This window comes from Syngnathoides biaculeatus, chromosome 10 (genome assembly GCF_019802595.1).
Source record: "Syngnathoides biaculeatus isolate LvHL_M chromosome 10, ASM1980259v1, whole genome shotgun sequence".
Lineage (NCBI taxonomy): Eukaryota > Metazoa > Chordata > Actinopteri > Syngnathiformes > Syngnathidae > Syngnathoides > Syngnathoides biaculeatus.
This window is the reverse complement of record NC_084649.1, coordinates 24,719,508-24,741,873: the sequence shown is the minus strand read 5'-3', so window position 1 is coordinate 24,741,873 and position 22,366 is coordinate 24,719,508. Positions and strand designations below refer to the sequence as shown.

The 22,366-nt window shown below is 47.8% G+C and overlaps 2 protein-coding genes across 4 annotated transcripts in view; both read right to left on the bottom strand.

Annotated features, from left to right (window-relative positions):
• Window positions 1-380, bottom strand: part of LOC133507774 (protein phosphatase 1 regulatory inhibitor subunit 16B-like) — a 50,522-nt gene extending 50,142 nt beyond the window's left edge. For both annotated transcript variants that reach the window (XM_061833189.1, XM_061833190.1), the window contains exon 1: window positions 96-380. In XM_061833189.1, the coding sequence (XP_061689173.1) occupies window positions 96-363 (268 nt within the window). In that variant the 5' untranslated portion in view covers window positions 364-380. The remainder of the gene's footprint in view (window positions 1-95) is intronic.
• LOC133507776 (protein phosphatase 1 regulatory inhibitor subunit 16B-like) lies at window positions 381-21,802 on the bottom strand. Of its 2 annotated transcripts, none has more exons than XM_061833192.1 (2): window positions 21,775-21,802; window positions 381-1,158 (listed from the first exon to the last, which is right to left on the bottom strand). In XM_061833192.1, exon 2 carries the CDS (start codon window positions 1,005-1,007, stop codon window positions 690-692), a length of 318 nt encoding a protein of 105 aa, XP_061689176.1. In that variant the 5' UTR covers window positions 1,008-1,158; window positions 21,775-21,802; the 3' UTR covers window positions 381-689. The 2 variants fall into 2 exon arrangements, with proteins under 2 accessions (XP_061689176.1, XP_061689177.1); XM_061833193.1 differs by lacking the exon at window positions 21,775-21,802 and adding an exon at window positions 7,519-7,625.
• Between the last annotated feature and the right edge of the window lie 564 nt (window positions 21,803-22,366).

The following is a 22,366-nucleotide window of genomic DNA, read 5'->3' as shown; positions in this document are numbered from 1 at the left end:
TTTTCCCTCACTCGGTGAGACGCAACGGAACTTTAACATTCGACCTTAGCCGTTTGCGCCTAAGTAACGAGCACGCAGCAAACGAGCGGGCCCACCTTCATCCGGGTCATTCCTGGCCGACGCTTCCAGGAGCGCCACGCTGGCGGCGAACGACACCCGCCTCTTGGCCTCGGCGTGCTGGTAGCCGTTGGCGTTTCGTCCCTTCCTGTCCGCTTTGCGCTTTTTGTGTTGCATCTCCTTCTCGTACACGGCCCAGCGCTTGAGCTGCTGAGTGCGGCGCTTCTGGGCCGCCCGCAGCCTCTCCAGACTGGGCACCTTGTCCAGCTGCTGCAGCTCCTGGATCAACTCCAGGTGGTTGGCCATGATGTCGGAGTGGGGGGGGGGGGGGAGTCTCGGCTTGTGGGGCGGAAATTACAGCAAGTGTTGTGAAATGTTTAATTCTCGCAAGGTCATTTTTGCCCATTTTTCACTTGTAATATCCTTTTTCCTTTTTCTTTAATATTCTGACGACACCTTTCTTGTAAAGAGTTCTTGTAAAATCCCAACTTTTTACCTTTTTAACCCTCATTTTTTTTTCTTCTTCTTCTTCGTCCATTAAAGTGTTTCCGATTCTCACTTTCATCGTTGTAAAACATTTCGCCGTCTTTTCCCTCACTCGGTGAGACGCAACGGAACTTTAACATTCGACCTTAGCCGTTTGCGCCTAAGTAACGAGCACGCAGCAAACGAGCGGGCCCACCTTCATCCGGGTCATTCCTGGCCGACGCTTCCAGGAGCGCCACGCTGGCGGCGAACGACACCCGCCTCTTGGCCTCGGCGTGCTGGTAGCCGTTGGCGTTTCGTCCCTTCCTGTCCGCTTTGCGCTTTTTGTGTTGCATCTCCTTCTCGTACACGGCCCAGCGCTTGAGCTGCTGAGTGCGGCGCTTCTGGGCCGCCCGCAGCCTCTCCAGACTGGGCACCTTGTCCAGCTGCTGCAGCTCCTGGATCAACTCCAGGTGGTTGGCCATGATGTCGGAGTGGGGGGTGGGGGGGGGGTAGTGGTAGCGGGCAGCGCGAGCAGACGGGGGAAGTCTAGCGAGGGCTGCACCTTCGGCAGTGGCCCCCTCCTGTCAGTATCTTTGTCATGGTTGTCATGGTGGTGGGTGCTCAGCAGCCGTTCTGAGTGGACAGAGACACGAGCTTCATTATTACATTGGCCTTTAATGGTTTTTAGGACCACGCTCTTAACTCAAATCACTTGTATCTCAAAACATATTTTATTCCATTCATCCAGGAATGGGAAAAAAAAAAAAACACCAATGGCACATTTTTAATGACATTTTACCGTATTACACTATTAAAAAAATACAGAAATAACACCATGAAAGTCGTCCATCCATCCATTTTCTTCGCCGCTTATCCTCACAAGGGTCACGGGGAGTGCTGGAGCCTTTACCAGGGAACGGGGTACACCCTGAACTGGTTGCCAGCCAATCGCAGGGCACATCGAGACAAACTGCCGCACTCACAATCACACCTAGGGGCAATTTAGAGTGTCCGATTAATGTTGCATGTTTTTGGGATGTGGGAGGAAACCGGAGTGCCCGGAGAAAACCCACGCGGGCACGGGGAGAACATGCAAACTCCACACAGGTGGGTCCGGAATTGAACCCAGGACCTTAGAACTGTGAGGCCAACGGTTTACCAGCTAACCCACTGTGCCGCCCCCCTGTAAGTCAGATGAATGTAATTAATGATATAATTTTTGCATCATGATTTCATGCTTTGTTACACTTCATATTGTGCCGTTCCCTTTGGTGGCCACCAGGGAGCAGCATCAAGCATAACAGATTTTGATGTGAGGTCACGCGTAACTGTCCTGACCTGAAGTAACCCTGCCTTCTTAACGCTGAATTTAGACGTTGAATTTCAGACAGCGAATTTTAGCCAGTTGGATCTCAGGAGACTGAAAATATTGCGTTTGAATTTTGGCGAATTTGTTAACATTGAAAAATTAAACTGAAGTACAGTTACTGAAAATGTGATCACTTTGAAATAACTGAATTTTAAAAAGTAGTCAAAATATGTATTCAAAAATACAACATAACATTTTCAGTGGCATTTTTAATTCAAATCCTTGGAAATCTGGTCAGGTCACACAAGGTGTCTGAATTAATCAACGACTAATCAATCACCAAATAAATCAAGAACTATTTTGATCATCTAATAATCATTTCGACCTACTTTTTCATGTCAAATTGTCCAAATCCTTTGATTTCAACCGCTCAAGAGTGAATGTTCTCTGACTTCTGTAATTGCTGATCTTTATGGTTGATAAAAACAAGACATTTCCATCTTTTACTTTAGAAAACCAAAGCAAAGCAGTCACTGAATCAGGATTAATTGATCAGAAAAATAAGTCATCAATATGTCATCCGCAGCCCTGAAATGAATAAGTCGAGTCAAACGAACAAACTACCGTAATTTCCAGCCTATCAGTCGCAACTTTTTTCACACGCTTTCAACCCTGCGGCTTATGCGGTGATCCGGCTAATTTGTGCATTTTTTTCTAATGGCCTCAAGGGGGCACACCAGCAGAAAAGGTAAGCGTGAGACTGGTGGAATATATATGCCGAGGAAGTGACTTTTACGTTTTTTTTGTTTAACGTGTTGTTGCTGTGTTACTGCCGCATCTCAAAGATTTTTACCGGTATGTTTTTTTTTTTTTTACACTGGCCCTGTTAGCGCTGTGCTAGCGTGTTGTTGCTGTGTTACTGCCATGTGTCAGTAATTTAGGTATGTGGGTTTTTTTTTTTTTTTTTTTTTCCCCAAACCGGCTCTGTTTGCGCTGTGCGACCGTGTTGCTACTGTGTAGCTGTCGTAACCAGCCCTGTTCGTGCTACCACGTTGTTGCTTTTGGTCTTTGTAAATATCTCGTGTTTCAATGTGGGTTTCAATGTGGGCACTTGCGGCTTTTACACAACTGCGGGGTATGTATGTACCAAATGGTATTTCCTTTACAAATGTGCTGGGTGAGGCTTCTAATCGGCTGCGCTCTGTAGGCCAGAAATTACGGTAGATCTCACTTGCAAGGAGAGTGGGGAGTAAAATATCACTCCATCTCATATGATATTGCTTAATTATTTGCTTTTGTTTAATCGCTCGACGATACCAAATAAACCGTCATCAGTTAGAAATTGAAAACAATACTTTGCAATCCATTTGAATGCAAAACATCTCGATCCCACTATTTGATTACTCGGTTAAAACGCTATGCATAAAATTCAATTCGAAAGTTATTGGATAGTGAGCGCCGTCGTTTTGGGCTTCCGGAACATTATGTAATAACGTAGAGCGTTGGCGGAAGACCCGTAAAAGCCACACAAACACGGCGAGAACATGAGCTGAGACTCAAACCCGGAATTTTCCAGAACCGAGAAGATTCTGAGCCATATACTGTATGTCTTCAGAAACAAAGTCTGTCATTGGTTACTTTCTTTAAAAAAAAAAGAATTCAATATCTGAATTTCTCCCCAAACAATATTTAAAAAAAAAAAACATAAATGAAGCTTGCATTCTGAATTTTCCATCAGCCTCAGACGTCCGTCTACTGCCGCTCAAGCAAGGTTAACCACTTCCTGGATGCTGCGTATGAAAGATAAGCACGCAAACTAGGGCAGCACAAGTCATTTTTCCGACAACAGAAAGTTCCACTCGAGGAAGGAGCAAAAAAAAAAAAAAAAAAAAAAAACTAAAGTCTTTGAAATGTCGACAAAGGAAGGGCGCCTACTGTTTTTTTCGTTTTTTTTTTTTTTTATTAACATCTTAAAAGTGTTTCAAGGAAAACATGATATTTCCGCGCACTTGCATAAATAAAACAGCATGTGGGTCAGTGACACGAAGACCGTCCTCTCACTTTGCTAAAGTCTGACTTTTCTGCATGCGCTTGAATCATCAGCCACTTCCTCGGCCCGCCGCCTGCCGCGCCGCCTCATCTAACCAGCGGCGGCGCCGTGGGATCTCGTGTCTCGTTTCCTTTGCCGCAACCCGACAGCTGCGTGCATGCAGGGTCAGGAAACCAATCGGCGTAAATCACACACACAACGCTAAAAGTCAGAACCAGATTGGAAACGATTTCCAAGTCCGACAGCAAAGAGGCGGCCTTGAGATTTTGTTCCGTGGGGATTTCAAACAAAGGGCGTGAGCTGTTTTCGCGTTCCTTTTTGTTATTGAATGAATGAGCGACTGGCGTGACCCGAGGAGCAAAGAAGGTGAGGATGGAAACGTTGAGCGACCATTTAAGAAGGGTTGATGGTTGCTGAAGCTCGTCTTGAAGCAAATGAGGTGGAATTACTAAGAATTATCATCACGGTTTTCTCAAATTGGTCTTGTATTTTTCCTTTTTCCTTCATCCTTGGAAGCGGGCACTCACAAGCATTTGGATCTCCAGGGTCATTTGATGTCCCCCATTAGCCTTGCATGCACGTCTTTGGGGTGCGGGAGGAAACCAGAGTACGGGGAGAACAAACAAACTCCACATTTGAACCCGGGTCGTCAGAACTGCAAGGCAGATGTGCTCACCAGTCGTCCACCGTTCTGCCACTAGCATGCATTAATTACCATCTAACTACAGTACTTTAGTGTACCGATTCTTCTCATCAGATTTATTTATTTTTTTTCCTTTTGTCTTTAAGGTTTGGTCTGTTCGGAAAGGAACAAACCCTGAATTCGAATGCAATTTTTTGGGCTTGTCGGTTGTCCACAGACCCTAAGATACTTGAACTCCTCCAGTATCTTGGTGTCTTGTTCACGAGCGAGGGAAGAACGGAGGAGGAGATCGAAAGACGGATCGGTGCAGCATCTGCAGTGATGTGGACTTTGTATCGGTCCGTTGTGGTAAAGAGGGGGACCTAAGTCCAAAGGCAAAGCTCTCAATTTATCAGTCGACCTACGTTCCTCCCCTCACCGATGGGCACGGGCTCTGGGTCGTGGCCGAAAGAACAAGATCCCGGATACAAGTTGCCGAAATGAGTTTCCTCCGCAGGGTGTCCGGGTTCTCCCTTAGAGATAGGGTGAGAATCTCGGTCATCAGGGAGGGGCTCAGTGTCGAGCTGTTGCTCCTCCGCATTGAGAGGAGCCAGGTGAGGTGGCTGCTGGGGCATCTGATCCGGATGCCTCCCGGACGCCTCCCTGGTGAGGTGTTCCGGGGATGTCCCACCGGAAAGGGACCCCGGGGACGACCCAGGACATGGTGGAGAGACTCTGTCTCTCGGCTGGCTTGGGAACGCCTCGGGATCCCTCCGGAAGAGCTGGAAGAAGTGGCTGGGGAAAGGGAAGTCTGGGTATACCCGCTGATGCTACTACCCCTGCGACCCGACCCGGAAAAGCGGTAGAAAATGGTTGGATTGATAGATGGATGGATGGATGGTTATCTACGTTATTTGCGGTCTGACTGTAATTGTAGTAGTTCTCTTAAAATACTCATCATAATAATCCTTTTATACTTGTGATACTTAAGCTTTTCTCTCATAGCGTTGACTTTTTCTCCATGAAATTGTCATTTTACCCATCCGACTTTGTTTTGTAATATTTTGTCTTTATTTTATTCAAATGGTTTTCATTAGAAATAATGACTTCATTTTCAAATGAAGGCTCCTAATATGACTTTAGTCTTGTACCGTAATTCCCGGCCTACAGAGCCTCACAGAGTACATTTGGTACGTGCGTACGCCGCAGCTGTGTAAAAGCCGCAAGTGCCCACATTGAAACCCACATTCAAACACGAGATATTTACAAAGACGATACACAAAAAGAGTTGAAAGCTAGCACAGCACTAGCGCAGCGCTAATGCTAACAGGGTCAGTTGAAATAAAACTTACTGGTAAATATCACTGAGACACGCCAGTAACACAGCAGCAACACGCTAGCCTAGGGCTAATGCAGCGCAAACAGGGCCGGTAAAAGTCACTCGGCACATATATTCCACCGGTCTCATTCCAACCTTTCAACCAAGGTTGAAAGCGTGTGAAAAAAGTCGCGGCTTGTAGGCCGGAAATTACGATATTATGCATGTTATAAAGAGATTTTTTTTTTTTTTTCCCCTGGCCATTGCTTTGACTTCACTTGTGAGCGCAGCCCTCCACCAGTCCACGGTTGCTCATGAGGCAGGAGTGAAATATGATTTCTTTTTTTCCATGAGATGAATGTGGTGTCGTCTCATCTTCCTCATTTCCTCATTTCGCCGCACCGGCTAAAAAGCGATTGCCTTTGCATTTAAGTCGGCATACGCGCACGTTACGGCCCGCGGTCGCAGCATCCGAATCTCCGAATTGGCTTTTTCTAATTGCGAAATTGAGTTGATGAAGCCGACGCGCGTTGAGTATTTGTAGACAAACGTGAAGCTATGAAGAGAGAACGAGGAGCCGTAAGCCCCCCCGCCGTCATATCACGGCCGCTGCCCGGGGGTCCGAGGCTTGCAAATCACAGATTGACCTCAATCAGCTCCCTGGCAGCAGACAGGAATGCTACAGTGCATTGCACATTTTTATGGAGGGAGGGGGCGGATGGGGGGGGGGGGAAGAGCGGCACTGCCTCAAATGGATGCAGCTCGTTTGAGAGAATAGCAGGTCAGATGATAAACGTTCTCGCCAGCCGTCAAAGATTCTTTTTTTTTTGGTTTGTTTTCTTTTTTTGCAATGAGAAACCACAAATGTGTATTTTGTTTTGACAACGGCGCTCACGACACAAAAAGTCTCATTTGTCAACACGACAAGGAACACGCCGTTCGTCTCGGGCTATTTTCACTTCAAAACAAAACCAAAAACCAATCCCGACACCCGTGTGTGTGTGTGTGTGTGTGTGTGTGTGTGTGTGTCTTCAACCAAGGACACAACATGTCGCCAGTTGTGAGCATGACAACATTTTCGATTTCGCCGGGGCCAGAGTCAAAATAGTTCAACCGGGCGAGTTTAAATCCCTGAGAGACGTTATTTTTAAAAAGATGACAAGATGGAGATGCTTGCAAAAAAAAAAATCCTGTGGCCATTTTGCAAGCTTCATACTGTTGGCAGGGGAAATGATAATGCTTGGAGATTTGGTTAGGATTCATTCCGGTGAGGTGAATACGATCGCAATAAAAATGCAACTGTATTGCAACTTTAAATGGAATTATTTCTCGGAAAAATGAGGAGCCACCGCTCTGCTCGTCAAGTCACACCAGAGAGGAAACGAGCTGATGTTAGCAAGTTCGACATGTTGTTATCTTCAATCTTAGCCCAAAATTTTCTGCGTAATAGTTGACGCTCTCTCGTCAATGTACCGTAATTCCCGGCCTACGGAGCGCACCTGCTTATAAGCCTCACCCAGTACATTTGTAAAGGAAATACCATTTGGTAAATACGTACGCCGCAGCTGTGTAAAAGCCGCAAGTCCTCACGTTGGAACACGAGATATTTACAAAGAAATGCGGTACGCAGTTTAACGCCAGCGCTAACAAAAATCACTTCCTCGGCAAATATATTCCACCGGTCTCACTCTTACCTTTTCCACTCGAGTGGCCCCTTGCGGCCGTTAGGGAAAAAAATGCACAAATTACAGTAATTGTGTAAAATATCGCCTCACTCGAGCAGCCACTCTTTGTCATTTTCATGTCCTTCATCTAACGAGCCTGCGTCCCTGCAAATTTTCCACTGAGAGCCGACCAGGGGAAAATTCAGACCTCATTGACCTCATCTTTGCACCAACAGGGGCGGGGGGGGGGGGCGGTCCCGTCACTTTACCTACACTGACGACTCGAAAAGAAAGGAAAAAAAAAAAAAAAACATCTTATATTGCTGGTGAGTAATTTGAAACTGTGACTTTTCGAAACCACGTCCTACTTTTGAAACCAGCCACGGCTCGTGTGTACCCTGCAATGTACTTGTAACCGCCACCCTTGGACATGTCCCACTTCTCTCACCAAAAGTCTTCTGTAATAAGCTCCAGCATACAAATGAATGGATGAAAAGTAAAAACTGCCAGGACCAAGAGTACAGATTTTACAATGGCAACAAAAAAAAAAAAAATACCCCCATCCCTAGTTGTTATCAAAAAAAAAAAAGAAGGCTTAGCGGTCTGGATGTGTTTGGGGAACTGCTGCAGCGATGCACCACTTCAACAAATCTCTCCTCTTGCCTTCCGTCTCTCTCTCTGTCTTTCTCTGCCCGAGGCGTCCTCTCGGAGGACGTTTCGATTTTGTCTGGGTGACTCGTCCTAGTCGGCAGCGAGCTCGCTCACAGCGTGGAAGGGAGGACGCGCAGTAACCCCTCGGGCGGAGCCTTGATTTAAAGCGCTCGAGCCGCCTCCATTCCGGGACGTGGTCCAGCCCGCCGCAACGATGGAGGACGTGCCGACACGGCAGACGGTCCACTGGACAAAAAGCTGCGGAGGTTTTGGCGATTAAGCAGATGGATCAGCAAATTTTTACACCATTTAGAGGGGTTTCCTGTATGTAATCCACCAAAGTGGAAAATGTATTTTAATCATTGTTGAAATGAAACCCAAAACCTCACTGAGAAATTTGGTAGGCCGGGGTTCAAGTCTCCAGGTTTTTCTCCCCCCCAACATCCCAAAAACCTGCAACATTAATTGGACTCTGGACTCTATTTGTCTCCCTTTGCCCTGCGATTGGCTGGGAACCCATTTCAGGGTGTACCAGTTGGGAGGGGCTCCAGCACTCCCGCGACCCTTGTGGGCATCAGGTTTTGTCCACGTGTTGCCAAGTTCGAGATGTAATAATGCCGCTCCGCATTCCTTCAAAGTGCGTCCATCCTCATTGATTTTCCGTCCGGCTCGCTCCACTTCATTTCTTTTGCCCCCACAACTACGGGCGTAATTCACCGTCGCACTCGGTCCCGCCTGGCACAGTCTCACCATTGTGCTGTCTTCAATTCGCTATTTAGTCCGTCTGGACTCGGATCTGGCTGCATACCAGAACTCATACCGCAGACCAGCTCTTGTACAGTGCCACGAGATGATCAAAATTCACCGCAAATATGATCAGCGCCTCTGTGGTCCGCGTAAAACTTGAACTTCTGCTGTGTGGAAAGAAGGATTCTCGTCGTCTGTGAATAACCACAACTCCCGTTTCCTCCACAAGCGTCGAGCGCAATGACAACACCCGCAGGATTTGTCGGCTCGGAGTCGATCTGGGTGGATATCGGTCGTTAATTCTCATTCCGTCATTTCGTGTCTCCACATCTGCTGTTGTTTTTTTCCAACAGAATAATTCAACAATCTCGTTTTCAAATTAACATCCCCTAACCCTGACCAAACCTGGAAAAGTCTGTGTTTCGCTCGCTTTGGTGACGTTGCATACGAAGCCGTCCATCCACTATCGAAGCTGCTTATCCTCACAAGGGTGGCAGGAGTACTGGAGCCTATCCCAGCTATATTTGGGTAGGCCCTGGACTGGTTGCCAGCCAATTGCAGGGCACATATAAACAAACAACCGTTCGCACCAATCATACTCAAGGGCAATTTAAAGTCTCCAATTAATTACCGTAGTTTTTTCACACGCTTTCAACCCTGTGGCTTATGCAGTGATGCGGCTAATTTGTGCATTTATTTCTATCGGCCGCAAGGGGGCACTTGAGCAGAGTAGGTAAGAGTGAGACTGGTGGAATGTATGTGCCGAGGAAGTGACTCTTACCTGTATGTTTTGGTTTTTTTTTTTTTTGTTTTTTTAAATCGGGCCTGTTAGTGCTGCACTAGCGTTAGAGCTGTGCTAGCGTTTTGCTGCTCTGTTACTGCCATGTCTCAGTGATTTTTACCGGTATGTTTTTGTTTTACCAGCCCTGTTAGCGCCGCGCTCGCGTGTTGCTGCTGTGTTAGTGCTGCGTCTCGGTGATTTAGGTATGTTTTTTTTTTTTTTTTTTTTTTTTTAAACTGGCCCTGTTAGCACCACGCCACTGTGTTGCTGCCGTGGCTGTTTGTTTGTTTGTTTTTTTTTTTTTTCGTTTTTTTACCGATATGTTGTTTTTTGTTTTTTTTACCAGCCCTGTTCGTGCTACAGTGTAGTTGCTATGTTAAGCTATCAAAACTTTGAAAACTCTTTCTGCGTACCATCTTTCTTTGTAAAGATCTCGTGTTTCAATGTGGGCACTTGTGGCTTTTACACAGGTGCGGCTTACGTATGTGCCGAATAGTATTTCCTTTACAAATGTACCGGGTGAGGCTTATAATCAGGAGCGCTCTGTCGGCCAGAAATTACAGTAATGTTCTTGGGATGCGGGAGGGAACCGGAGTGCCCACCCGGAGAAAACCCACTCAAGGTACGGGGAGAACATGCAAACTCCACAAGGGCAATGGGCAGAATTTGAACCCCGGTCCTGTCGTCCACTGTGCCGCCACACGTACTAAACCATCGCAGGGAAATTAATATCACTTACTGTCCCTCAACATGCTGTGCCAAGGTGAATAATTAACATGGAAAAATATGTGGACCATGTGGAAAAAAAAAAACTGCAGCCCCACATCAGGTTTTGACTCCAAATTCTGGCAAGTGTACCACAAATGTTTTTTTATGCTCATGCGCAAGGCCGCCACAGTGTCAACAGCAGGTCCTCGGCCCCCGACAGCCAAGCAGGAAGCAAAATAAAGCATTTCAATGCTCACTGGACATTTTGTGCAGTTCTTATTTTATCACCAACTCTTGCAGCAGACATTTTTTTACAGCAGAAGGTCACGCTGACATCTGTGGGCCGAATTGTGCGTGTTCCTTTTGCATTCGTGATTAGTTGGTGGCGACCGCTGCCCGCGTCTTGACTTGTAAATATTTTAATTCTACATTAGCTTCAAAGCGACTCACAATTCTATCACTTTTTTCTCAAAGCTGCTGTAGCAGAGATATGAAATCATAGAGGTCTAACATCTTAGAAGATAACAGCATAATTTGACATTTCTTTGATCCCCAAATCAATTCCATGATACGCGAGAGTCCGTCTTTGATTGTTCTGAACTGCTTTTTCAATGGCAGGGTTGAGAATATAAATGCTGCCTGGAGGAGTTGTGCCATCGCATGAATTGTCGGCCCAAGACGGCGTCACGTCGGATTTCTTTTAGACAGACGGCACGCAAGTTGGGAGCGACTCAACAGTGCCAGGTAGTCCCCTTCATTTTGCCAATATCGCATCGCAACAAAAATCAACAAACGGCAATTCCACACAACCAAAATCAAACTTCGGGTTACGTTTTTCACCCAAATTGCGGCTGCACATCACGTGCGATGCGTCCGTCGCAAGTACCAAATGAGCGGATCCGCACACGAATCGGGAAGTGGAATTCGACAGGTCGGGGACCTCCGGTGCGGGGGCGAACCTGAACGCAGGACTCCGAGGCAGAGGCATAATGTTCAATGTGGTTTATTCCAGAAACTGGGTCATAGACACAGGCAGGGAATGTAACTCATTGAGACAAAGCAACGAACTGGCAAATGCCAGTGACAAAAACTCCATCTTAAATGCAATTACAAATTAATTAAAGTCCGAATGTGAAACGGCTGTGACCAGTGACGGGTGTCACCGCCCAAAGCAGCGGTCTGTCCACTCCCCTCATGGCAGATGTGCCGCAAAAGCGACTGGTTGCGATTGCCTCGATTTTGAAAGTGCGCAAGTCAAGTTGCGAGTAAAACGACGTACACACAACTACATCACGGGGCGTATCCGAACATGGCGGAAGTACAGAAAGGTTCGCTCGCGGGACACATTTTGGGAGTAAGGAGATAAGAAAAGATGACTTGGTTTTGTAATTTCACACTTGATGGATGTGGTATTTCCACACAATCCACCATTTTGCAGAATATGTCCCCTTTTGTTTCGAAAGCTTTGAGGAACATTGCTCAAAGGCCATCAACTATGATCCATTATCAAAAGGAAGTTTGCTTTGAGTGCCCACTAATGAGATCCATGCGATACCGAGCAAGTCCCGTGTCGTACTTGACGGGGCTTCCAATTAGTTCCCATCAACATACGCGGCGCCGTCACTCGTGTTAATTGCTTTGCCGTCTTCGTTTCTGACGGACGGTTTCATCAGTTTCCAGCGAGAAGCCGGCACTTGACAGACTTCCCGGAGAATACGCCCAACTGATCCCCTTCCTCCCAAAGTCAATCTTCAAAAGGATAAGCATCGCCTGACTCGTTTTTGTTTTTTGTCGGGTAGCCCCCCCCCCCACCCCACCCCACCCCCCACAGGACTCAATTTTCCGAGTGAACAAGAAGCCCGTGGCCGGCCTGCAGCTTTTCTGCGTTCGGAGCGGCTCCCGACCAGACCCGGGTCGAGGTTTTTCCCTTCGTCTGCTTCACACGGACGACGCGAACCGTACAAATCCGCGGTTGTGTTTCTATTTCCGGGGTTCGGGCGAACCGTCACATCCAGGTTACTTCCGACCGCACTTCACAGCACGACCTTTGCGGAATTGCCTTTACCGCCTTCTTCAGTTCTCGTAAAAATCTTTTTTTTTTTTTTTCCTCCCCCCCGTCTCTCTCACTGTTGAGTCATTCCAGTGCCTAATGATGGCCTGACCGCGGTAAACAAGACTGAGACTCAGCCAGCCTGCAGTAAGCGTCACTTCTAATCTGATCCCCCGGACCAGACGAGCGTGCACTGAGGCTGCCGCGCCGGCCCGCTTAACGGTGTGCAAAGGCAGATGGGGGGACATGACGATGATTTCCTATCTTCCGACGCTATAAAAACTCAAAAGGATGAGGACATTCCGTCAAAATATATATTTTTCCCCCCCGCTTACTTGACAGCTTGTGCTCTGCATGGGTGAATCCACTCTGGAGTTTTTCCTTTCCAGGGCAAGAAAGTTGCCATCGAACCACCAAACATGTATGCCACACACAACCCGTGTTCTGAGAAAAGTGGGTTTTCAATCCTCACCAGAAGATTGCTTAGTCAGTAGCGCTGGCATCAGTCCACCCGATGCACCGGGGGCCGTTTATCCCGCAACCTCACAGACTTCATTTCTGGTCGATAGCCGTACTTTAATGGGGACGCCGTTACGCCGACGGAACGCCATTCACGAGGATTACGGAGGGGGACGGGAACTGAACGCTCTTGTGATGTCACCTGCTGTTTTGGGACTATTGGAAACACACTGAAAGAATTTGATTTCAGACTCTCGATTGTGAGGAAATCACGATCGATTCATCACCTTGAAGCAAAGAAGAACGAGGTGACCTACGGTACAGATCCAACCGCAGACACAAACTGGGATTATTACGCTCAATACTGCGGGGCCTTCAGATATGAGTGACCCAACTTATGTTGTCTCGTTTTGAATACAAGTCGATGCTTTTTGCTTTGACGTTCAACTGGGGAAAAAAAAATTATTTAAATGCTGGAAGGACTGAACTCCTGTTACATCACAACAAGCATTAGTTTGGTCGTTTGTGAAGAATTCTTCAGTTCTTCGTCACTCCCAGTTCAAGTTTACTGTGAAACTAAGCATTCCTTAGAGCAGGGGTCGGAACATTTTCGACCGAGAGAGCCGTAAAGGCCAAATATCTTAAAACGGCTCTTTCAAAAGAGCCATACAGTTTTTTAAAAACGAAGTGCAGGTGTATTTGCGCATTTATGTAAGACCGACACTTTTAGAGTACAATAAGTCTGAATTCTTTTAAATAACATTTATGATGTTGCTAAAAGTACAGCAAAAGGGCAGCAGAACAGCGGTGTGATGTGCCGTAGGTGTGTCAGGAAAATTTAAGGTGGACGTGGAACTGCATCAGGGATCCGCTCTGAGCCCCTTCCTGTTTGCGGTAGTAATGGATAGACTGACAGATGAGGTTAGACTGGAATCCCCTTGGACCATGATGTTCGCAGATGATATTGTGATCTGCAGTGAAAGCAGGGAACAGGCGGAGGAACAATTGGAAAGATGGAGGTACGCACTGGAAAGGAGAGGAATAAAGATTGGCCGAAGTAAAACAGAATATATGTGCGCGGAGGAGGAGAAACAGTGAAGAGATGGCGAGGGTGGACGACTTCAAATACTTGACGTCAGCAATACAGAGAAATGGAGAGTGTGGGAAGGAAGTGAAGAAACTGGTCCAAGTAGGGTGGAACAGTTGGCGGAAGGTGTCTGGTGTTCTATGTGACAGAAGAGTCTCCGGTAGGATGAAGGTCAAAGTTTAAAAAACAGTGGTGAGGCCGGCCATGATGTACGGATTCGAGACGACAGGAAGCAGAACTGGAGGTGGCGGAAATGAAGATGTTGAGGTTCTCGCTCGGAGTGAGCAGCTTGGATAGGATTAGAAATGAGCTCGTTAGAGGGACAGCCAAAGTTGGATGTTTTGGAGACAAGGTTCGATCGAGAGAGCAGACTTCGATGGTTTGGACATGTCCAGAGGCGAGAGAGTGAGGAAATCGGTAAGGATGGAGCTACCAGGGAAGAGACCGAGAGGAAGGCCAAAGAAAAGGTGGATGGATGAGGGAGGACATGAGGACAGTTGGGGTGTTGAGAGAGGAAGATGCAGGAGATAGGCTAAGATGGCAAAAGATGATCGGGACAAGCCGAAAGGAAAAGAAGAAGAAGAAGCTGTGCTAACCTGTTGCTACTGTGTAGCTGCCACAGCTGTTTGTGCTACTGTCTTGTTGCTATGTTAAGCTAAGCTAAGGTATTAAAACTTTGAAAACTCTTTCTGCGTACAGTCTTTCTTTGAAAATATCTCGTGTTTCAATGTGGGCACTCGCGGCTTTTACACAAGTGCGGCTAAAGTACGTACCAAATGGTATTTCCTGTACATCTGTACTGGGTGAGGCTTGTAATCAAGTGCGCTCTACAGGCCGGAAATTACGGTACTGCATTACTATCACGGTGGTTCACTTATTTTTACACTTGCATGGCTAAAGAATTTGAGATGTAATGTTTAACGATGACACTTTCCATCAGTGACAACTACAAAGCTGAGATTCTCATCACTGGTGTGCTCAGAGAGACGCAGCGTATTGATTTCATTTCATTTCTTTTCTCACTTGGGGGGCAATAAATGAAAGGGACAAGGTTTCGTTAAGGAATCGCAGACTATCTGACTCAAAGACCGCAATCCGACAAGGCAGACCCGCTTTCCTTTCTCCCGCGAAAAATCGTAGCGTCCACTTAACGCGGTCCGGCGTCCGGCGGCGGCTGAAGTGATTGAAACCGCAGCCCGCATGCGACTCGTCTTGTTACAGTGACAAAAAGGAAAGGAGGAGGACTTCCCGGATGTCAGCGTGTGATCAATCACAGAGGTCCAGAACTGCATTACTACAAGACTTTACCTTACACCAATTTGTTGGTGTGGGGAGGGACCTTTTTTTTTTTTTTTTTTTTTTTTTTACTCAAATGCATAACCAGCTAGTAAATTCATTATTTACATGTTAGGCAGCACGGTGGATCAGCTGGTAAAGCGTTAGCTTCACAGTTCTGAGGACCCGGGTTCGATCCCAGCCCTGCCTGTGTGGAGTTTGCACGTTCTCCCCGTGCCTGCGTGGATTTTCTCCGGGCGGGCACTCCTTTTTCCTCCCACATTCCAAAAAGATGCACCATTAATTGGACACTTTAAAGTGCCCCGAGGTGATATTGTGAGTGCGTCTGTTTGTCTCCATGTGCCCTGCGATTGGCTGGCGACCAGTTGAGGGTGTGCCCCGCCTCCTGCCCAGCTGGGATAGGCTACAGCATTCCCCGCGACCCTCGTTGAGGATAAGCGACAAAGAAAATGGATGGATGGATATTTACATTTAACGATAATTTCACGGACAGTTTGGAATGATGACTCGGTTCAACAAAACGCCGCAGCCAGTCGTGGCGACCAGTCAACACACCCACCGGGGGTGAGCCTGCGTCACGTCAAGACTATTTTTATTAATATTGCACTGTTTTGCTTTTTTTTTTTTTTTTTTTTTTTTTTAGGACAAAGTTTGATCACTATTTCAACAGATACAAATTGAGCTGAACAATATCTATTTTTTTTTTTTTAAATCTCCAAATGATACAGAGGAATATAAAATGGTTCAAACAGACAAAAATAACAAAGCGGCGACACACACACACGCACATGCACGCCTACGCTCGGGGGGGGGGGGGGGGCAGCTTATCCTGGGCCAGGCACCGCCAGGCACACGGGCCACGTGATCACTTGCAGGCCGGCGGTTTCAGACGCCAACCAGACATTTAAAAATGACTCAACGCGAGAGCAAAAGTTCGTGAAAAATAACCCCGACGAGTTTCTCCTCCCCTTCAACGCGCCGCTGACTATTCGACGTGTGTATTCATTTATTGGTTATGTACGAATCTACAATCGATAACGGCTGAGTTTCTCCCTCCGAATGGAAGGTTGTTTCCGCGGAATACAAATACTCATTCATACTGCACAATCGTCTTGTCAAAGAGGAGTCGCTGATAAAACCATAAATGGAATAAAGTGCACACACACAGTAATTACTCTCCACGAATGTGACTAATTGGCGCCACGGACAAACCGTGAATGGCGACGACGCAATCGTGTGCGTCACTCAGAAGAATCTCAGCGGTGAAAGATAAATAAATAAACAAAACTGTAGACAGGATTTGGCATAAATACCAACGTGGACAAAAAAGATCTCACGAATCAAATGCACAAAGACCACCGACAGATTCATAAATTTATTATGCTTTTGTCGACCAGCTAATTTGCTCTCCGTCTACAAAACACAATTGCACATTTTCAGCCACAATGTCATGTGACATCAATTCGTTCGTCCATTTTCTATCGGGCTTGTCCTCAGTGCCAGTAAACTAGCGCCTATCCCGTCCGATACTTGAGTGTGGTAGGCTGGGTCCACCCTGGACTGGTCGCCAGTCGTTCGTATAGGACAAACGGGGACAAACCACCACCCACTCGCATTGCTTCCAGCGGACGATTTCGAGTCTTTCATCCCAGCCCCGATGGACCTTTCCGACCTGTCAATCCCTGGTACAATAATAGCCAATCAGATAGCCACGTTGTCTTGACACACCCCTGCCGCCATGTTGTCCCACAAGCAATGCTGGTTGTCAGTAGCGGGCGCTTGGAAAAGTTCATGTTACGAAGAAAATGGTCCTCGGACGCGCTTGGGGAACGTGCAACTCTGATGAAAGATATCCTGCTAGGTTGATTCATTTTCCAAAGCCTTAAAACACGGTTGACCAAGTCTCTACGATGGATTAAGGCTCGCGGAAGAGCGCACGTACAACTAAATGTGGACAATATCGACAAACACGAGGCTCCATGTTCGAAGGTAAGCGAGGGAGAAGGATTTTCTCTGAGTTTGAATGAATTATGATCAGTGCGGGAGAACAACGTTCACTTTGTTAGCGTATCACTGACCTGATGACAGACGCGTGTCATGTTTTATGCCGAAGAGTCGGCTTAGCGATGCGTAAATGCGCCATGTCATGCAAGACAAATGTCTATTTTTGTATTTGTATCACATCGGACTTTTAAGACAGAGCTTAAGATCGCCGGCCGGAAAGGTCCATTGGTAATACGGGGGAGGGCAAGGCAGCACTGGTTACCAGGGCTTGTATAGACAAATTCCACACAGGAAAACCGGAGCCGAGATTTTAAAAACCTGAAGCTCACGACTGGGAAGCAGATGTGCTATCCGCCATCTTGCTGCCATTGTGACATCCGAAAACAAACGATGTTGACAGATGGTTAACTTGGTTCACTTCCCCGCCTCGGTTTGGTTTCTTCAGAAAGTAAAGAAACTAAAACTAACAAATCAAAATGCATCCCAACAAATAATGTGACATTCCTCTCCGCTGTTATTTGCTGCAACAGAAAATGTTTTGTTGTTGTCGTTGTTTGACGAGTGTCAAACCGTTGGCCTCCATGCCGACATCCCGCCATTCTCCGTCCTGGCCTCCGTTCCTCCCCCAATTTGAAGTCAGCCAAACAACTTGACCGCCGCGATTCCGCGACTGTGCCGTTTCCTCCAGAACGGCAATCGGTGTTGAAGAGGTGCTGCCGACTACCTGGGCGACTCTTTGTCCTCAAAGTTCAACGACTGCGTTGCCAGGGCCACCGAGCGAGAATTTTGCGTGAAGAGAGACGGGAGTCGGCCGGGCCTTCCACAACAATGTGAGGAAAAAAACCTTGGCGGCGAACCCCCCCCCCACTTCGCCCCTTCCTCCTCCCTCAGTCGCACGCTTTCCTGAGCAAACCCTCAGATCGCTTCCTGTTCGCCGGAGCCTCCCCGCCTGCGATTGGCTGGGCTCTTTCCGCGCAGTTCTGGTGGAATTGTTTTGAAAACGACAACAAACGGACCGAAGACCCACTCAAGTGTATTGATCAAGGATGCAAAGTCCTAGTTCAAGCCAATGTTGGTGGTTTTATCCACCCGAGCAAGTGGTTCTGGTCCCCGAAGAACCAAATACTTCTGATTCTACCTCCGACTATCATTTAAACCCAACTTATTGGTTTTATCTGGGGGAAAAATCCGAAAACTGACATCAATTTCTTTCCTTGATCCCACCGGAAGGATTACGCCCTACTTACATTTCAAGCAACAAGTGCAGAACTACCCGAGACCGTGTCCCCAAATGGCCAAGAAATGAGGACCCCCCCCCACCCGCGATCCGCCCCGCGGCTCCATCAAGACGACAGATTAGCCGACAGCCTGGCGATCGGAACGCCGATCTAGCGTAATCGCTTTTCCCGCAGCGAGCGAGCGAACCGGCGTCGGCCGCGGCTAAGCAAAGACGTCTTAATCGGCGGGAGGCCGAAGACCGGCTTTGCAAAAGCGAGGATGGGACTTGGCGTCAAGTGTGACCACGTTTAACACCGACTGTCGAAGTCAAAAGTGCGTCGCCATCAATATTTCACGGGACGCGGTCTAATGAGAGAGCAACAGAATAATTAAACATGAGTTAGCCCCGAAAAGTACTTCGGAGCTGCGAGGGCGGCTCAGAGGAATATCACATTTTGCCGATGCGCAGCCGCACGCTGCAACCTTTTCAAATGCTTGGATATGCGCCAAGAATAAGAAGAAGAATTTTTTAACAAAAATATGTATTTTCTCCAGTGTTTCAGGAAAGTCTTTCTTTGCTCAACATAAACTGATCCTGGACTAACGTGAAGTTGCCGGTCATCACTTGAAGTATAAACTTCAGCTCCAGACCCAAAAAAGGTTTTTTTGGAATCCATTTTAGGCGCCTGAACTTAAAGGTCCTGTATTTGGTGGCTCAGCTGACAAAGCGTTGGCCTCACGGTTCTGAGGACCCGGGTTCAATCCCGGCCCCGCCTGTGTGGAGTTTGCATGTTCTCTCGGTGCCTGCGTGGGTTTTCTCCGGGTGGGCACTCCGTTTTCCTCCCAAATCTCAAAACTACGCAACAAAATTGCCCCTAGGTGTGATCGTGAGTGCGACTGTTTGTCTCCATGGTGCCATGCGATTGGCTGGCGACCAGTTCAGGGTGTCCCCTGCTTCTTGCCCGTTGACAGCTGGGATAGGCTCCAGCGCTCCCCGCGAACCTTGTGAGGATAAGCGGCTGAGAAAATGGATGGACGGATGAGAAATGAATCTTCCAATGTACTCTTTACCTTTTGTCTTCCACCGTTATGACGTACAGTACTTGACAATTTTTTTTTGGGGGGGGGGGTGAAAATCGTAATCCCGTGATCAAATGTTTGCAATTTCCAGCTCCAAAACTCTTCTATGTAAGCCATAAGCCGGAACATCATCTCTTCAATCCATTTTCAGAACAATTTAGTGACGTATCAGGTTGAAAATTCCAAGCGGATATTGACTCGACTGACTTTACACAATGTCCCAACTTAAGCATGAAATTCAACCCCAACAACAAGCAGATTGTCACGCTAGCGCTGATGAACTTTTGCCATCGTTTCGGAAGCAGATGCTTCGTCTCTCAATGCCAGAACTGATGGAACTCGTTCAAAAGTTGGCGTCAATCATTTTTGCATTCTTCCACAAGCACGTGCGAGCACACAGGAATGCGATTTTTACAGTCCACATGAAGCAAGCGTGTATCTGAAATGAGCTGAAAGAACAGAAATATGGACACGAAAGAGACGCTACATACTGTGCACATTTGCTCTGGTTCGCATTTTAATCAGAAACCCAAAATATATCGTCTTATTCATAGTCCGCGTATGCTTTTAAGCTCTAAATGGTTCACCTCGGAACCATTCGGGTATACCGAGGTAAAAGTAACAACGCGTTGGCAAGCTGGGTCGTGTACAGCGAGCGTGTTGACAAACAACAGCAGCTGGCGAGGAAACGGCAGCAGAAAGTGCTCAGAACCGCTCGGCACATCAAACATTTAAAAGGAGCGGCGGCCATCGCAAAGTGAGACGTTTCCGTTAGGGCCCGCGTTCGCCTTCACGTGTTTGACACCATTTTAAATTCACTCTTCGAACGGACGCTCTGCAACGCCGTGAATTTTCCCACAGATTGTCTGTCGAAAGGCAATGGGTGATCAGTCGACGCGTGGTGCAAAAGTCGGGAAACAGAAACGGCGGAAATTAGCGCGTACGCCGATCGCGGTTGACTTTTGGCGGCCGCCCCGCGCTGGTCGTCAATCAATTGCGAAATCGTATCGTGACAAAAAAGGCTTTTGATTTGATTGATTCCCACCGAAGCGCGATTGCAGTTCTCGGGTCAAAAGGTGCGGGATCCACCCCGAGGCGATCGGCGGTCAAAGAACCCATGAGCAATCACAGCGAAGGACAATTCAGAGCATGGGTGTCAAGCTCAAGGCCCGGGGGCCAGATCCGGCCCACCGCGTGATTTGATGTGGCCCGCGAGGCCAAGTCGAGACTTTCCGTTTCCATGGTTCTTGTAACAATCTGGACTAAAATTTAAAATTGTCGTGCATCAAACACGATCAAGTTGAGAGACACAAAAAGTTGAAAGCCATGTTACCCTTGATTTCTGATTCATAAATTGATTATGTAAACGTGATGTTGCGATTAAACGTTTTTATTGTTTCACAGTCAAAATAGCCCTCTGAGGGGAAACCCGAATTACAACGTGAAAAATGAGTTTGCGCGTTCTCCCCGTGCCTGCGTGTTGCTCCAAATTGCCGGTGGGTGTGATTGTGAGTGCGACCGTTCTCTGTCTCCATGTGCCCTGCGATTGGCGTACCCCGCCTCCTGCTCCGGCACTCCCCACGAACATTAGTGAGGATAAGCGGCTAAGAAAATGGATGTGAGTGTTCTGGTACCAGCTGAGTTTTGTTGAGATAAGCGGGGTCCACCCCGGATTGGTGCCGTGCAGGCAAAAGAACCACTTTCACGTGCACACGCATGGACAATTTCAGACGACCCACGGACGCAACGTTCTTTGCCCACAATTGAAGCGATCGCGATGGAGCCACGCGGGAGGCGAAAATGAGAGAGCGGAACAAGGCCGGCGACGACGAACTTGGGCACGTTTTCTATAAAGTTGGCCAAGCGCTAAGATGCGCCACGCCGAGTCGTCTTTGTCCCACGAGTCGGGATCGCCGCGCCTTGCGCCTCGTTAACCGGAGCGACTCCGCCGGGGAAGGATGTCGAAGCCTCCGCGCCGCTAATCCCCGAGCAGAGCCCCGCTTTTACCGCAGCCGAGCGCTCGTCGCCCCCGGGGAGGCTTCACCAAAGTGTGCTAACTAGCCGAAGAGGCGGAGGAAAGAATCCCGAGTTGGGGAGGCACGCTTCGCTTTTGGTTTTTTGGGTTTTGTTTTGGGTTTTTTTTTTTTTTTTGTTCGCTTCCCTCCCCGAAAAAGGAAATCCCTTCTCGGGCTCGTCCCCACTCACCTCTGTGCGATGCGGGCGCGGGGGGGGGAGAGCAGCGCCCGCCCGGGACCTCCGCGGTTATCCCGGCGAGTCCAACTTGTCCCGTTAGAATGTGCAGATCCGGACGCCGTGGCGAGCGTTGCGTGCGCGTGTTCAAGAAAAGTCAATGCGGGGAGTTGGGTGGGGGCGGGGCTAAGGAGGAGGAGGAGGATGCAAGCCTCTTGTGTGAGGCGGGGAGGGGTTTGTTGTGGGGCGGGGGGGGGGGGGGCAAGGAGGAGGAGCCCCCGCCACCCCCACCACCAGTTGAGCTCAAAAAAAAAAAAAAACTCAGGGCGTTTTTATTTACATTTGATGGGGGAAAAACTCACCTACTCGCCTACGTTTGGACTCTTTCATCAATCAACGCTACAAGATGGTGGCAAGTAAAAATTGGTGTCAAGGAAGTATGCTCATCTGCGAGTCTGTGATATTTGTAATGGTTATGGTTTGTAAATGCAAAATGTCCACTTTGGTGCATATTTTATGAGCCATTTGTTTTTATATTCATATATAAGATCCAGCCATCCGTTTTCTTAGCCGCTTATCCTCACGAGGGCCGCGGGGAGTGCTGGAA

Coding starts and splice junctions, on each gene's coding strand:
- LOC133507776 (XM_061833192.1), bottom strand. CDS start 1,007: ATGGCCAACCACCTGGAGTTGATCCAGGAGCTGCAGCAGCTGGACAAG.